The following is a 17,470-nucleotide window of genomic DNA, read 5'->3' as shown; positions in this document are numbered from 1 at the left end:
CCACCCCCTGTCCAGGCACAGAAGCCCAACTTTAACATGTTAAAGTCAAGAAAGAGACTGGAAAAATGAATAAACAAAAAATGAATCTGACCATGGAAAGTTACTATGGTGACAACAAAAGTTAAAACACAAACTTGGAAGATAACAAATCCCAAACAGTATATGCAAAGCCTCAAAGAAAAATATGAATTGATCACTGGCTCAAAAAAGAATTCCTGAAAGAGCTCTAAAAAGATTTTAAAAATCAAATAAGAGAGATAGAAGAAAAGTTGGGAAAAGAATTGAAAATGATTCAAGATAATTGTGAAAAGAATTACAGCTTGGAAAGATAAAAAAAATAGTGAAGAAAATAACATCTTAAAAAACAAACTTGGCAAATAATATCTTGTTTAGTGATGTCACCTTGGCTTGGATTGGAGAATTATGGGGAAGTTATTAAGGTTTTGTTTTTTTTTTTGCTCTTGTTTTTCCTCCCTAGCTAGCTCTTCACACAGCTAAATTGATAGAGGCATACTTTGTACTTTAAAATTCATGATATCTTAAGTGCATAGACACTGGGACAATCAGGCACATATGAGTCCTTAGTCCCTAAATGTCTTACCACTCATAGAAAAATAGTTAAATCCAAGCTCTCATTTAGCAGATTGTGAGAAGAATTTCTGCAAGAACTCAGTGACCATGCAGGATCATCTTATTTTGGCCACATATACATTAAACCTGTACCCTCTCATGTCCTAATCAAGCAGTGGACTAACTTTATTGAATTATTCAGAATGATAGTGCCATGTTTTGTGTCTAGGGTGAGGCTTAACATACCTGTTTGTGTTTCCTCCTTTGTTTCTAAATCAGGAGATGAGAGCCATCTTCTTAAATCCAAAAAGACCCCAAGGATAGGAAACATTAACATGAATCCCAAGAACTCTGGGATGAGAAGATATTTTAATCTGGAAGATTCAGAAATAGCAACAGTCACTAAACAAGATGGAGAAGAGAGTAGCCAAGCAGATATCAGGTAACCTAGAGTAAAATGTCATATAAGCTTTTCCCAGCAGCAGAAATCAAAACAGCTGCATGTGAGAGTACCCTTGGAAGAACTAGATGAACCTTAATAATACATGTTAGTAGTACATATATTTTTTAGAACTCTTTTCCTTTTCCCAAATGAGCTAGATTTACTTTTTATACTTGGTAAATGAGGCAAAAAAAAAAAAATACTGAAGAAAATAAAACCTTAAAAGCAGATTAGGTCAAATAGTAAAAGATGCACAAGACTTAGTGATTAGTTATCATCTTGACTTGGATTAGGGAGTTGAGGGGAGAGTTATTATCAAGATTTTTTTGCTCTTTCCTTCCTATCTCTTTACCCAACTAAACTGATATAGGCATACTTTGTACTTTAAAATTCATGATATCTTAAGTAGAATCATTATAATCTTAGAATTTTAAATAGAATATTAGGATAGAAAAATCATTAGGACAGTCATATGCATATGCACTCATAGGAATTCATAGGAACTAAACACTCTTAAGTAACTTAAATATAAGGTAACCTAGAGTAAAATGTTTTGTTGTTGTAGTTTGTCCTTTGTTCTTTTTTAATTGATATTTTATTTTATTTTTTCAATTATATGTTATGAAAGTTTTTCAATGTTCATCCACATGCATAAACATATTTCTAAGTTACATAATTCCTTCTGCCCTTCCTTCCCACCCCCTTCCCTCAGTGGCAAACAGGTAAATATTGGACATACACATTTGTGTTTAACATGTTTACTGATTAGTCATTTTCAGTATGAGGAATTAGGGTTAAGGGAAAAGAAAGAAAACCATGAGTTAGGTAAGAAATACATAAGTGAATTTAGTTTTATTTACTTAAGGCAATGGGGTTAAGTGACTTACCGAAGGTCACACAACTAGACAATTATTAAGTGTCTGAGATTGAATTTGAACTCAGGTCCTCCTGACTCCAGGGCTGGTGCACTATCCACTATGCCACCTAGCTGCCCTGTAAGTGAAATTTTTAAAAAGTGAATGTGGTGTTCATTCAGATTCATAGATTTTTTTTTCTTCCTCTGGATGGGGATATCATTGTTCATAGCTGGTCTCCTAGAGTTGTCCTAAGCTCTCTGAACTGCTAAGAGGAGCTTCATCCATCAAGATTGATCAAATCACAATGTTGTTTTAACCAAGTGATTTTGTGATAAAACTAGGCACTGACCCTAGGGAAGAAAAAAAAAAGTAGACCACATGCCTGGAACTTAACAAGTCCTAATGATATTTACTGAATTTTTCTTATAAACAATAGAAATTTTGGCAAAGCCAGGAATAATGTGGATCTGTGCTTTAAATTGGGGCTCTACTGGTTAGTTATTTAAAGAGAACAAAAATCTGTGATGTCAGATCAGCTAGTGAGGAAGAGGAAAATGGTGGCAATTCCCCAAATTCAGTAAGAATTAGGTAGCAACTTTTAGAATTCTTAGTAGGGTTGCACATCAAAGATAGTTTTCTGTTATTTATCTGGGTAGTAAAGGTGCTTATAGTTTCACACAAACTAAAGTAAATAGGCAGGGTACCAGTATGGAGAAGGTAACCTCTGAGTTGGCATTATTGATGACTAGTTGAAGGAGAAAGGTAGTAACTTACCACAACAAAAGCTCACAAGTTTTCTCTTTACATAAAAAAGTTCATATTTCTAGGGGGCGGCTAGGTGGTGCAGAGCACCGGCCCTGGAGTCAGGAGTACCTGAATTCAAATTTGACCTCAGACACTTAATAATTACCTAGCTGTGTGGCCTTAGGCAAGCCACTTAACCCTTGCAAAAACAAATAAACAAAATTATTTTTAAAAAAATTAAAAAATAAGAATAATAACTACAGACATATCCTTATATACATTAGGAAGAGGAACATAGAACTATGGAGACCAAATAGTATGGAATGCTTTGCAGCAAAGTTTTGTTGACTCTACCATTCTTCATGGAGCTCAAGGCACCTTAAGATACTCATTTCTTCTTACAGTTTTTCCCATCAGATGGCCCTTAATTACAAAAAAGTAAGAAATTGAATTGCTTAAGGTCATATGATAAAATTTTGGTTCAAAACTTGGTTCTGCTACCTACTATTTTTGTGATAGTGAACAAATCATTTAATTTCTTTGGGTCTCAGATCCCCATCTGTAAAATAAGGGAGTTGGAATAGATGATCTCTGAAGATCCCTACAATTCCAAATCTTTGAATCCTTTGAAAGCATTTATCCTATCTCCCAGTGCAATTTTAATTTTTATTCTGTCTCCCTTCTCCTTGAACTAGAATTGCTTGATGGGAACATAAAAGTCACTCCCTTCCCTCATCCCCATGTTTTAAATAAAGAAGCTTAGACTGGTAGAGATTAATGGACTTGCAAAAAGTCATATAACTAGTTTAGTAGAGTAGAGATTCAAGTCTAGGTCTTTTCATTCCAAATCCAGCTTTTTTTCCCTGATACCATGTTGCCTTTAGGAAAGCAGTTTAGTAGGCTGATATTCTAGATTATATCTGCCCCATAATAGGAGGATAATTATCTAATTATAATTAGATATTCAATAATTATTATTCAACTTTCTATCACTTGACTTGTTTTATCAGGAGGGCCTGTTTTGTTCTATATGTCTATCTGAAAGATGCTAGACTTCACTCAGTTTAATTTGGAGAGTGAAGAATGGGTCAAATACTTTTGGTCTTTTTAGGGATTATTGATAACTGTTGGACAGTTCTAGTGTTTCTTTTATATTTCAATTGGTATTCCAGTTGAGTTATAGTTACTTTTTAATTTAATCTCTTTCTTCAACCAGCTCACTTGATGAAAGCACAGATGCTCCTACTAAAGAATCCAGACAACCAAGAAAGGACCCAGTTCCCTTTTCTTTTTCGCAGGTGAGCCTATTTTCAAAGCCTCCCAGGGACTTAGCAGTTAATTAAAACCTCAGCAGTTCTCAAAAGTACAATCTGCCCTATTCACCAAGATCAAGTTGGATTATAAATCCAACTCCAGGAACACAAATACGATTCAACATTAGAAAAACAATTATCATTATTAATCTTATTAAAAAGATAACACTCCTTGTCCCCTAAAACTAAAGCCATATTATGCATGTTGATATTAACTGATAAAGAAAAATCCCTTAGTAACACATAATTTTTAATTAATTAATTTATTTTTATTAATAAATAAATATTTTATTTGTTTTCCAATTACACACAGTGGTATTTCTACCAATCTTTTCTTTATGCAAGATTTTGACTTTTACAATTTTTCTCCCTCTCTCCCTTCCCTCCCCACTCCCCCAACAGAAGGCAATCTGATATAGGCTTTTCATTTGCATCCATGATAAGCATAGATCAAAATTGAACATACAACTTTTAATTTATGCAAAAAACTATAAAGCATAGGCATATAACCATTTTAATAAGAAAAACTATCTAAATCCCCAAACTAGCATTATTTTTAGTGGAGCCATTCAAAGCTTTCCCAGTAAATACAGGAATAAAGAAAGGATATCCCCTTTCCCTTTTGTTGTTTGGTAGTTTTAGGACTGCTACTGGTAGTAATAATAAAAGAGAAATATAGGTATAAAAAGGCATAAATGAGATAAAATTATTCCTCTTTTCTGATGACATAATAATTTGCTTAAAAACTCCTAGAAAATCAGCAAAGAAACCAATTGAGACATTAGCTTCAGTAAAGTAGCAGGATACAAAATAAACCCACAAAAATCAATAGCATTATTATCCAACAATAATAAAATTCAGGAGAAAAGAACACGGAAGTCCCAGGCAAAAGAAATAATAATTTCATATATTATGTGCTAGTTACTCTACTAAGGCACACCAAAAACTGTATAAATAACAATTATAAAACACTCTTTAATGAAAAAATAAAGGGAGCAGCTAGATGGCACAGTGGATACAGCAATGGCCCTAAAGTCAGAAGTACCTGAGTTCAAATTCAGCCTCAGACACTTAATAATTTCCTAGCTGTGTGCCCTTGGGCAAGTCACTTAACTCCGTTGCATTAAATAAAATAATTTTTTTTAAAAGAAAAAATAAAAGAGGGCAGCTAGGTGGCACAGAGGATAGAGCACTGGCCCTGAAATCAGGAGGACCTGAGTTCAAATCCAACCTCAGACACTTACTAATTGCCTGGTTTGTGTGACCTTGGGCAAGTCATTTAAACCCCTTTTCTTAAATAAATAAAATTTTTAAAAAGGAAAGGAAAAAAATAATTAGAAGGATATTAGATTGTAAGCTCCTTGAAGGCAGGTATTGTCTTTTGTCTCTTTTTATGTCTCCAACACTTAGCATTGTGCTTGACACATAGTAGGTACTTAATTTTTATTGAATTAAATAATCATTGATAATGGTAGACAGTATAATAAAAATGAAGTTATACTATCTAAATTAATTTACAGATTTAGTGCTATACCAATCAGACTATCAAAGAGATAATTTATAGAGTTAGTCAAATTAATAACAAAATTCATTTGAAAGAATAAAAATTTCAAAATCTTAACAGAAATATTTTTTAAATAATTTTTTTAAAAAGGGAATGAGGGGCAGCTAGGTGGCATAGTGGATAAAGCACCGGCCCTGGAGTCAGGAGTACCTGGGTTCAAATCCGGTCTCAGACACTTAGCTGTGTGGCCTTGGGCAAGCCAACTTAACCCTATTTGCCTTGCAAAAATCTTAAAATAAGTAAATAAATAGATAGATAAGTAGATAAATAAAAAAGGAATGAAGACTATATAGAACTTCCAGATATCAAATTTTATATAAAGCAATAAAGTATTTGGGATTGGATAAAAATAGAAAAGTAGATCAGTGGAAACTTCTATATGAGGCAAAAAGCAGAAACCAATGAACTCAGTAACTCAGTGTTCAAGAACATAAATTAAACCTAAGGACATAAATTACTTAGTGAAGAGTTCTCTTTTTTGACAAGAACCACTGAAAAAAAGTAGAGGGCAGTTTGGCAGAAATTGGGTTTAGAGCAATAGCTTATACACCACATTTCATAATAAGTTCAAAATGAATATGTGATCTAAATGTTAAAGGTCACATCATTTAAAAAAATTTAGAAGAGTCTCTTCTATGAATTTAATGACTCTAATAACTTAATCAGATTCTTAACCAAATGAGGTATAAAGGACATCACAAAACATGAAATGGATTATATAGAATATATGATGTGAAAAGCTTTTGAAAAATAAATGATAGGGGTGGCTAGGTGGCGTAGTGTATAAAGCACCGGCCTTGGAGTCAGGAGTACCTGGATTCAAATCTGGTCTCAGACACTTAATAATTACCTAGCTGTGTGGCCTTGGGCAAGCCACTTAACCCCATTTTGTCTTGCAAAAAAAAAAAAAACCTAAAAAAATAAATAAATGATAAAGGATCAAAGATAGAAAATGAAGGGACTGATTGGAGGGAAAAAAAAAACCTTTGCACCAAATATGCAAATATAAGATAAGGTTCTGATATCCAGAACATATCTAGGACTAACACTAACATAAAAATGTAAGACCAAGAACCATTCCTCAGTGGATAAATGGTGAAAGGATATGAACAAGCAGTTTTCCAAAGAATTGAAAGCTAATTCCCTTATGAAAGTTTGCTTCAAATTTCTAATATCAGGAGAATTGCAAATCAAAATAATTTTGAGATTTTGCCTCAAAACCAACAAATTTTCAAAATTGGCAGAAGATGCAAGTAGTTATTTTTAAAGGGTTAGGAAAACAGATTTGTTACTGCTGGAATAATGATTTGGAATACCATTAGGGAAAGGAATTTAGAAATATGTTATGAATATGATTAAAATGTCCATATCCTTTAACTCAAAGGTCCTACAAGTAGGCATATATCTTTAGAAGACCAGAGATAGAAAAGACAGGTCCCATATGTCCAAAATAATTATAAAAGTATTTTTTTCATATAGTAGCAAAGAACTGTATATAAAATAGATCCAAGAGTTGGGAAATGGACAAGCAAATTGTGATATGTAAATGCAATGAAATAATAGTGCATCATAAAAAACAAATATGGAAAATACTGAGAAACATGGGAAAGACTTCTATGAATTGAAGTAGAGTGAAAGTAAGTAGAACTAGGAAAAGAATATGTATAATAGTTGTCACAATAAAAATAGAACAGCAACAAAATAAACCCCAAACTGAACACTATGTAACTCTAATAACCAAGCTTACCCCCAAAGAAGAATTGCAGATGTGGGAGAATGAATGTATGTGTACCTTTTACTGTCAGACTTATTTAATGTATTAGTTTTACTGAATTACTTTTTTTCCTTTTTTTTTAAATTCTGTGTTATAAGGGATAGTTCTTAGTAAGAGATGAAAGAGATGTGAAAAAAATCCATGAAAAACTAAAAGCAAAAGTACGACATCTCACTGCCTAACTACGGAAATTGAGTATAGAGCCACATTTTTCTAGACAACTATAGAAATTCATTTCTGTGTATCTTTCTCAGCAGTGTCAAAAGCTTTTACCTTAGAACACATTAATATGATTAATCTTTTATTTTAAAAGGAAAAGCTTTAAAATACTTTGTCTTCTTGTTTGATTTTGCTCTTTTATTATTGTTTGTAGAACTCAGAAATGAAGTTTGTTCCAGTATTTGCACAGTCCAAGAAATCTTTGACTAAAAAAACTGTGACAATGGAAAAAACTGCTAGGAATAGCAACACCAAGCAGGTATAGCTCTAAAATATGCTATATTGAAATCATCCTACTATTTGATTAACATTACTACCAAAATAACCTTTTTGCCTTATGTGAATCATGTGAGTTTTTATGTGAGTCAGTCCTTGGCAATGAAAATAAGTATACTTTCAAATATATAATATATAAGCCTTTTTTCTTTTTTATATTTTATTTTTGCCCATTACATGTAAAGATAGATTTCAAGATTCATTTTTTAAAGATTTTGAGTTTTACATTTTTCTACCTCCCTCTCCCCTCTCCATGACAGTGAGTAATCTGATATAGATTATACATATATAGTCATGTTTAATATATTTCCATATTAGTCATGTTGTGGGAAAAGAATCAGAACAAAAGGAAAAAGAACCACGAGAAAGAGAAAACCATAAAACGAATTTTTTAAAGTGAAAATAGTTTGATTTGGTCTACATTCAGACTCCATAGTTGATATGACATTTTCTATCATGTCTTTTAGAATTGTGTAAGCCTTTTTTTATTCCGGGATCTCTTTCTGGAGGTGTTCTGTGGATTCTTTTTATTTATTTATTTGTTTGTTTGTTTGTTTGTTTGTTTATTTATTTATTTATTTTTGTTCTGTGGATTCTTTCTAAAAGTATTCTGTCTTTTGTTCTAAAATATTAAGGGAGTTTTCCATGATAATTTCCTGAAATATTTTCCAGGACCTTTTTATGATCAAGACTTTCAGGTAAATCAATAATTTTTAAATTACCTCTTCTGGATCTATTTTCCAGAACATTTGTTTTTCTTAAAAGATATTTTACATTTTTTCAGACTTTTGGTTTTCTTTGATGGAAGCTTGGTGTCTCATTGAATCATTAATTTCTATTTGTCCAATTTTGCTTTTTTAGGATTTTATTTTCTTCAGCTAGTTTTTGGGTTTCCTTTTCCAGTTGGTTAATTTTAGTTTTTGATGAGTTACAGTATCTTTCAGCTGGTCATTTTTACTTTTAAAGGAGTTGATTTCTTCAGTCAATTTTTCATAATTCTCCTGCAGTAGCTCTAATTTCTTTTCATTTTTAAATAATTTTATTTATTTAAGGCAATGGGACCCTTTATTTAAGTGACTTGCCCAAGGTCACACAGCTAGGCAATTTTTAAGTGTCTGTGGTCACATTTGAACTCAGGTTCTCCTGACTCTATATCACTTAGCTGCCCCCTCATTTCTTTTTTCCATTTTCTTCTTCCTCTCTTCTTTGGTTTTTAAAATCTTTTTTGAGCTCTTCCATGAGGTTTTAGATTTGAGGCCAGTTCATAAATTCCTTTGAGGATTTACATGCAGACAACATGTCTCTGCTTTCTTCTGAAGATCTTCTCTGAGATAGCATTTTTATCAGCCCTATCTGAATAGTAGCTTTGTATGGTTAGTGCTCTTTTTTGGTGGGGCGGGGGCTCATTTTGATAGTTGAGCTCTGCTCTGGAGTACAGGGAGTATAGTCCCAAGTTTTTTGTGCTAAGACCAGGATCTGGTCCCTGGCTGATGGCAGTCCAGGTGTGGCCTACGCAGCAGTTTGTTTTCTCCTTTATGCCTGTTCCCAACCCTATTCTATCTGTGGCTCTAGTGTTCCCAGGGCTTGGACTTTGGGACCCTCCTTGCTGGCCTGTTAGCAAGCTGGCTTGCTGAACTGGGACCTGAATTGCACTGTGTCTAAAAACCTCCACTAGCATTCCTGATCTCCTACCTATGCTGGGCTATGCTTCCCCTTTACTCCCGAAGAGACAGACCTTTACTGAAGATCCTTCATGATATCACTGAGTTAGGAATTTGTTTCACTCTTTTTTTGTGTGGGATCTGTAGCTTAAGGTCTGTATAGAGGTTTCATTTAAAGTTATGTTGGGAAAAACTTTAGGGTATACTAGCTTTATGCTGCCATCTTGGCTCTACCCATAAGCCTTGTTTTTTATTGTGGTTTTTTTTGTTTGTTTTTTTAGTTTTTGCAAGGCAATGGGGTTAAATGGCTTGCCCAAAGCCACACAACTGGGTAATTATTAAGTGTCTGAGGCCAGATTTGAACTCAGGTACTCCTGACTCCAGGGCTGGTGCTCTAAAGCCTTTCTTTAATAAAGGAATTTAGGATGACCATGTGGAAATCATAAAAGACAAAACTAGAGTCATATACTTTTTATTAGGCCATGTTCAAAGATGATACTCAAACCCATGCTGACAACCCAGTTTAGATCCTTGTAACTGACCTTTTATTTTCAAGTTTCCTGGGACCTATGGGATTTTTAAGGTCTCACACATGAACAAGATGTTCCCACTTACTGTCCTTAGTGCTTCGGGGTATAGTTGAAGTACAGTTGAAGAGAGCGTTGCATCATAACTTTCAATGTGTGAATTTAGCAACTTTAGCAGAAAAAGAAATGGGGAAATTGAGTAACTGAGAAAGATAGTTCCCAGTGATATTGATGAAATTAGATTAAAATATTTTGCTTGCCCTATAATTGGCCAGTTTTATCCAAAAGCATCACCAGAGTTATCAATGTGATATGGACTTTGGTGGCTGTGAGGAGCTCATGGACAAGTGAGTATATAGAACCTGGGGACAGTAATAATGCTATGTGAAAGAGGAAGTTAGCACCTTCTGTAATATGCCATCTAGGTATAGTCTTCAGATTTCAGATAAGTAAATTTTGTGATGTCACTTCACATTCCAACTCTTCAGAACCAAGTGATTCTACTCACTATTATCCAGATAGTCTTAGCTCATTCTTACTTCAACTTCTTTAAACAGCTGTGGAAAGTATGTCCTCTCTTCCTTCTCTCTGACCATTTATACCCTAGCCATCTTTTAAGACACAGTATGTATCCTACCTCTTCTGTAACACTTTCCCTTAGTAGTCCCAGCCTGCAGTGATTTCTTTCTCATTTGAATTTCCATGACCTTTACTTTTTTAATTTAAGAATTATTTATTCTACCATTCTTTTAAAATTTGAGTACCATATTCTCTCCCTCATTCCTCGCTCACCCACTGAGAAGGCTAACAATATATCAATTATACATGTGGAATCATACATAACTTTTCCATATTAATCATATTGCAAAAATAAGCAAGAAAATTATACTTAATTTTGCACTCACAGGTCATTGGTTCTCTCTCTGGAGGTGGATAGCATTTTTTTATTAAAGATTTTATTTGAGTTTTGAATTTTACAATTTTTCCCCCAATCTTACTTCCCTCCCCCCACCCCACCCCACAGAAAGCAATCTGTCAGTCTCTATTTTGTTTCCATGTTGTACATTGATCCAAATTGAGTGTGATGAGAGAGAAATCATATCCTTAAGGAAGAAACAAAAAGTATAAGAGATAACAAGATCAGACAATAAGATATCTGTTGTGTAGCATTTTTTTAAATCATGAGTCCTTCAGAATTATCTTAGATCACTGTTGATCAGAGTAGTCATGTCTTTCACAGTTGATCATCATTACAACGTTGTTGTTACTCTGCACAATGATGTCCTGGTTCTTCTTTCTTTACTTTGTATTAGTTCATGTTGGGTTTTTTTTTCTAAGACTATTCCTCTCTTTTCTTATAGCATAGTATTTCATCACAATCATAAGGACAACTTGTTCAGCCATCACTCAATTGATGAGCATTCCCTCAATTTCCAATTCTTTACTATCACAGAAGATGCTATATACTTTTGTATATATTTGTTCCTTTCTTTTTCCTTTGATCTCTTTGGGTTATAGATCTAATAGTGGTATTGCTTGATCAAAGGAAACATAATTTTATAGCCTTTTGGGCATATTTTCAGAATTTTTTCAGAATGGTTAGACCAGTTCACTGTTCCACCAAGAGTCCATTAATGTATCTATTTTCCCTCATCTCTCACATTTGTCATTTCTGATAGGTGTGAGATGGAACCTCAGAATTGTTTAATCTTTCTCAAATTAATAGTGATTTTAGAGCATTTTTTCATATGACAGTTAACAACTTTGATTTCCTTTTTCTTAAAAGTGCCTGTTCATATTTTTGACCATTTATCAATTGAGGAATGACCATTATTTTTATAAATTTGACTTGCTTCCCTATATATTGAGAAATGAGACCTTTATCAAAGAAAGTTGCTGAAAAAATTATTGATAATACTCCATTGTCTATGGTACCTTTTGCAATATATAGTTTCCCTGATTTGGAGGTATTTAGATAGTTTAATGGATAGAACACTGAGTCATGGATCAGGAAGACTAGAGTTCAAAAAGACTTCTGATATTTAGCCTTTTTTGCCATAATCCATTGGAAGAGGAAATGGCAAACCACTCTAGTATCTTTATCAAGAAAACCCCATGGACAGTATGTTCCATGGAGTCACAAAAAGTCAAACTTGACTGAATGCCTAAACATCAAGTTTCTCATCTCTTTCAATTACATCTATTTTTACTTCTACTTTGTTTGAGATCATGATTACCACCCCTGCTCTCTGTACTGTTTCAGCTGATGCATAATAGAATCTACTCCAACCCTTCATTTCAACTCTGTGTATGTCTTTCTGTCCCAAATGTGTCTCTTGTGCACAACATATTATTGAATTCTAGTTTCCAATCCATTCTGCTCTCCATTTTATTCTATATGGTTAGTTCATCCCATTTGCATTTACAGTCCCAGTGTTTTCTGTCTATCCTCTCTCTCTCTCTCTCAATCTCTCTCTCTCTCTCTCTCTCTCTCTCTCTCTCTCTCTCTCTCTCTTTCTTTCTCATCCTGTAGCCCCTCAAAAGTTTTTTTTTTCTGGCCACTTCCTTCCCCAATCTACCCTCCCCCTTATGCCATTTCTTTTATCTCCATTCTTTGCTATGTCCCAATTAGAGAAATAGATTTTTGTTTTTAGTTGAGTCTGTGCTCTTCCCTCTTTGAATCAATTCTGATGAGAATGAGGTTCAATCACTACCTGCTAACTACCCCCTCCATTTTCTCTTTCATGGATAAAAGATTTTTCTTTATGTGAGAAAATTTGTCTGATTCTATTTTTCCTTTTTTTCTCATCTCTATCATACCATGCATTCTTTTTTTGGAGGTCATTCCCAATATAATCAACTCACATGCATACCCTCTGTCTATGCAGGTCCTGTAAGGACTATACAGACTATGCTTCTAACCACCTAAATAATGATAAAGTTCTTAGGAGTTATATGTATCATCTTCCCTAACAGGAATATAAAGAGTGTAATTCCATTGAGTCCTTTATGATTACTCTTTCATGTGTACCGTTTTATGCTTCTCTTAAGTCTTCTGTTTGAATGTCAAGTTTTCTCTTCAGCTCAGCTTTTCATCAGGAATACTTAGAAAAACTCTGTTTCATTAAATATCCATTTTTTCCTCCTCCTGAAACAGAAAAACCTGCCTGCTGAGTACATAGGTTATTTTGGATTGTAACCCTTAGATCCTTTGCCATCTGGAATGATGCCCCAGGCCCTCTACTCCTTTAATGTGGAAGCTGCTATAAATCATATGTGAAACTTACTGTGATTCCACAATATTTTCTCCTTCATTTAGAAGTTCAGAAATTTGACTTTAATGATCCTAGGAATTTTTATTTTGGAATCTATTTCAGGAGATAATTAGTGGGTTCTTTCCATTTCTATTTTACTCTCTGCATTTAAGATATTGGGGTAATTTTATTTCTTGAAATATTGTATCTAGGCTCTTTTTTTAGTCATGGCTTTCAGGGTACTCTAAAAATATCTCCTAAATCTATTTTCTGAGTCAAGTGTTTTTCTAATGAGATATATTTCATGTTTCCTTCTATTTTTTCATTCTTTTGACTGTTTTATTGTTTCTCAAAGTGTCATGGAATCATTGGTTTTTGTAAGGCAATGGGGTTAAGGGACTTTCCCAAGATCATACAACTAAGTATTAAATGTCTGAGGCTGGGTTTGAACTCAAGTCCTCCTGACTCCAGGGCCAGTGCTCTATCTACTGTATTCCCTAGCTGTCCCACTAATTCTAATTTTTTCTTTTTTAGGTTTTTTTGCAAGGCAAATGGGGTTAAGTGGCTTGCCCAAGGCCACACAGCTAGGTAATTATTAAGTGTTTGAGACTGGATTTGAACTTGGGTCCTCCCGACTCCAGGGCTGGTGCTTTATCTACTATGCCACCTAGCTGCCCCCTTCAGTGAATTTTTATGCCTCTTTTATCATTAGGCTAATTCTACTTTAAGAAAGGGGGTTATTTTCATCAGTATTTTTGGTCTCTTTTACTAAGCTGTTTCTTCTACCATCTTATTTCTTTAAGTTTTCCAGGAATTCTTGCTGGCCTTGGATCCAATTAGCATTTTTCTTTGATTCTTTGCTTGTGGCTGTTTTCACAATGTTGTCTTCTAAATTCATGTCTTGGTCTTCCCTACCGCTGTAAGTAGGCTTTTGTTGTTGTTATTTATACATTTTCTCTGTCTATTTCTTTATGGGCTCTGTTCATCTGGGGGTGGGGAGGCACTCTCCCAAGTTTCATACCTTTTTTTTTTGTGCTGCTATTTTCAGACCTAATTCTTAGAGTCTACAAGTTTTCAGGGATTCCAAGGGAGTATAATCCTGGAAGAGATGTGGTCACTGCCCTCCTAGTTTGGGCTCTGGTTTTGCCTAGGAGCCTCGCCCTCACCCTCCCCAACCATAACCACAAACATTATTACTCCTCTTAGCCCTAGAACTATGACCAAAGGCCCCAATTTCCTTGTGACCTCTCACAAGTGTTCCTCTCCATACCAGACCTGTGACCCAGAAGTGTGTATGAGCAATAGAATGAGAAATCACTCTAAATTAATGTTAGAAACTGTAGCAAAGGGGCAGCTAGGTGGCACAGTGGATAGAGCACCAGCCCTGGAGTCAGGAGTCCCTGAGTTCAAATCCAGGCTCAGACACTCAGTAATTACGTAGCTATGTGGCCTTGGGCAAACCACTTAACCCCATTGCCTTGCAAAAAAGCCTAAAAAAAAAAAAAACTGGAACACAATCAATGTCAACTGCTCCCAGGGCTTTCAGAGGTTGCCCTGTAATCTCTTTTTGATCTGCTATCTGATTCATTTACAGTCTTTGGGCTGAGACCTTCAGAAGCTATTGAAGTTGCTGCTCTTATAGCTACCTTCAGGGTTTGCTCTTGCCTTGACTGTTCCCACCATAATGTTAGAGACATCTCCTTTGGACCTCCTAAATTGACTTAGGCTAGGAAAATGTCTCCTTCTGCCTTTTTGTTGGCTCTGCTGCTCCAAAATTTGATTTGAGGTATTATTTTAAAGTTGTCTGCAGAGGGCTGGGGGAGTCCCAGCCCATACTCTGCCATCATGGTTCTTCCACAGCTCATATGGTCAGCATCACTTATTTAATATTTAACATTTTTTTTGCTTCTCACCTAGATTTCCTCAGTATAGGGAACTCAAGTGAAGAAACTCCCCTTACTAATGCAGATTGTTGACTGTAATCTAAAAGATTTAAGGGTTTTTTTGTATGCTGAGTTTATTTGTTGGCTATAATCTCTAAAATAGCATTTGACAGAGGCAAGATTTAATCTAGCTATCACTGACTTCAAAATCAGCCCTCTATTCACCAAATCACACTACCTCTCACTTTTACTAAACATTCTCTATTTTAAAAATTAACTAACTACTCATATGTATGATTCTTATATTCTAAGTTGTATTAAAATTCTTTAAGGACAGGACTATGTCATATTATCTATACACCAGCGTAAAGCCTTGCACATAGTAGATACTCAATAAATTATTATTAACACATTTGATCATTCTGATTAGCTTCTGCTTGTATCTATCGGTCCTTTTCCTAATCCCACTTCTGCTATTGGTTATAGAACACCTGTAGATGAGGATATTTCAATAAATTCACATGATAATTAATATATTGCTCACTTCTTCAAGGGATGGGAGCGAGGAAGATAATTTGGAACATTTTAATGAATGTTGACATTTTAAAAATTGTTATATATAAACATATTTTTAAAATTTTAAGAAGATAAATCATAGAACTACTCAAGATTCTAAAATTTCTAATTTTTTTCTCCATAGATAATGTTAACAGAATCTAATCATCAGGAGGCAAAAAATGTTCACTTTGATGAGCCATTGGTAGCAGCTGTCCAGGAAGACAGGGAGTTGGAAGATCAAAGGCAGAAGGGATTTTTGAATTCTGAAATGGACAGTGTTGGTGGTGAGAGAGTTTTACTTTTTCAGGAACAAGACAGTCAAAGTCTCTTAAAGTCCACAGATGGAAGCCATTATATTGCTGTCAGTACATTCAATAATACTCCTCAAGAAATAGGAAGTATAATCCCTGTGCAAGAAAGAACTAACAAAGAGCATCTTTCAGAGGAAATGACAAATACTTTGAATGGCAAAAATCCAGAAAGCAAGAATTTGGAGTCTGGCTCCCTTGTTGAAATGAAAATGAACAGTACTCCAGTGTATGAGAATTTGGTTCTAAGCAGCCACAGCCAAAAAGAAGAAGCCCAATTAAGCACTAATGCTTCAATAATACAGCAGAACAGACCTCTGCCAGACAGAAGAGCCACCCATGAAGGTGACATTGCTCAAGAGGAAGTAGAAACTTCAACCACAAATGAGTTTATAGGAGGTTTAGATAGTGATGACTTCCCTGAGAGACAAGGAAAGAGGGAAGAAAGTAGCTTGTCCATAATTCCATCAGATTCTAACTTATCAACTCTTGGAGAACAAAGTACTGACCAGCAGAAACCCTGGGACAAGGAGTCAGAACAGGGGTGCCCGGATAATGTGCCACAATCTAACAAGACAAATCAAAATGTAAAACTCAGCCTTGACAGCCAAGGGTCCTGGATGTCTAGACAGGAATGTCTTAGCTGCTCATGTCCTTTAGATACCGATTTGAAAATAAAAACAGATATTTCTGAATCCAAAGGGAGAACTCAGATAACTCAGATTATTGGAATGCCTTCATTTTTCAATATCCCTTATACTGAAAAGGGAGGGAAGGACAGAGAAGAGGCAAGACATGAAGATGAACTATCTCAAAGTATCAGGGTGGTCTCTAACGATTCAACTTCTATTGTATCAACTCCTAAAGATCTTATACCCAAGATTGAACACAAAGATACTGTGGCTCTAGCCCTGGAAAACGAGAATCTATATCCAACTGTGGAACAGAAACAGGTGACTACCAGAATTGACCAAAAGGAAGTGAATCAACTTTCAGGGACAAGACTTTCATCACCTTTGCTCATGAATTTGGTAGATGACAAAGAACCTGGGTTAGGTATCATCAGTGGGAGCAGTGAGCAAAACTTTGGTCTCAAGGAAATCAGTCTCTCAGTTAATACTACTACCTGTTTGTTCATGGGCAAAGAGATGATAGCTGATCCTGTCAAAGAAACTGAAATTAATATGAAAAGTAGAAAATTGTCTGCAGAAAAGATAAGTTTGGCTGAAAATGAATGTAATTTTGAAGATCATACTGATTGGGGAGAATCCCTGGCTCTGGAATTAGATTTTTTGCCAGATAGCCAAATACGTGATGCTCTTGATGACCCTAACTTTGGATTTCCATCTGAACAAGTAAGGCCTTCTCCATGTTTGTGATTTTCTTTCTCTAAGACAGTTACTATATGGTGTTTACTTCTGACTTAGCTCTGGATTATCAGCCCTTTCTTCTAACAACTTAATGTTCGCCATTTGTATAAAAAAAAACTAAGTATTTAATATCTAATTTGTTAATCTGGA

The 17,470-nt window shown here is 34.8% G+C and overlaps 1 protein-coding gene across 4 annotated transcripts in view; it reads left to right on the top strand.

The window, feature by feature from the left end:
- BRME1 (break repair meiotic recombinase recruitment factor 1) overlaps positions 1-17,470 on the top strand; it is a 44,213-nt gene that overhangs the window by 7,074 nt on the left and 19,669 nt on the right. For 2 of the 4 annotated variants that reach the window (XM_074203577.1, XM_074203578.1), the window contains 4 exons: positions 850-1,012; positions 3,830-3,911; positions 7,638-7,742; positions 15,785-17,305. In XM_074203577.1, coding sequence (XP_074059678.1) covers positions 850-1,012; positions 3,830-3,911; positions 7,638-7,742; positions 15,785-17,305 — 1,871 coding nt within the window. Of the gene's footprint in view, positions 1-746; positions 1,013-3,829; positions 3,912-7,637; positions 7,743-15,784; positions 17,306-17,470 lie in introns of those variants that run through there. The other 2 variants (XM_074203579.1, XM_074203576.1) reach the window with 2 other exon arrangements.

Source organism: Macrotis lagotis, chromosome X, assembly GCF_037893015.1.
Source record: "Macrotis lagotis isolate mMagLag1 chromosome X, bilby.v1.9.chrom.fasta, whole genome shotgun sequence".
In the NCBI taxonomy this organism is placed as follows: domain Eukaryota; kingdom Metazoa; phylum Chordata; class Mammalia; order Peramelemorphia; family Peramelidae; genus Macrotis; species Macrotis lagotis.
Note: the sequence above shows the minus strand (reverse complement) of the source record. Positions and strands in the feature narration are given on the sequence as shown.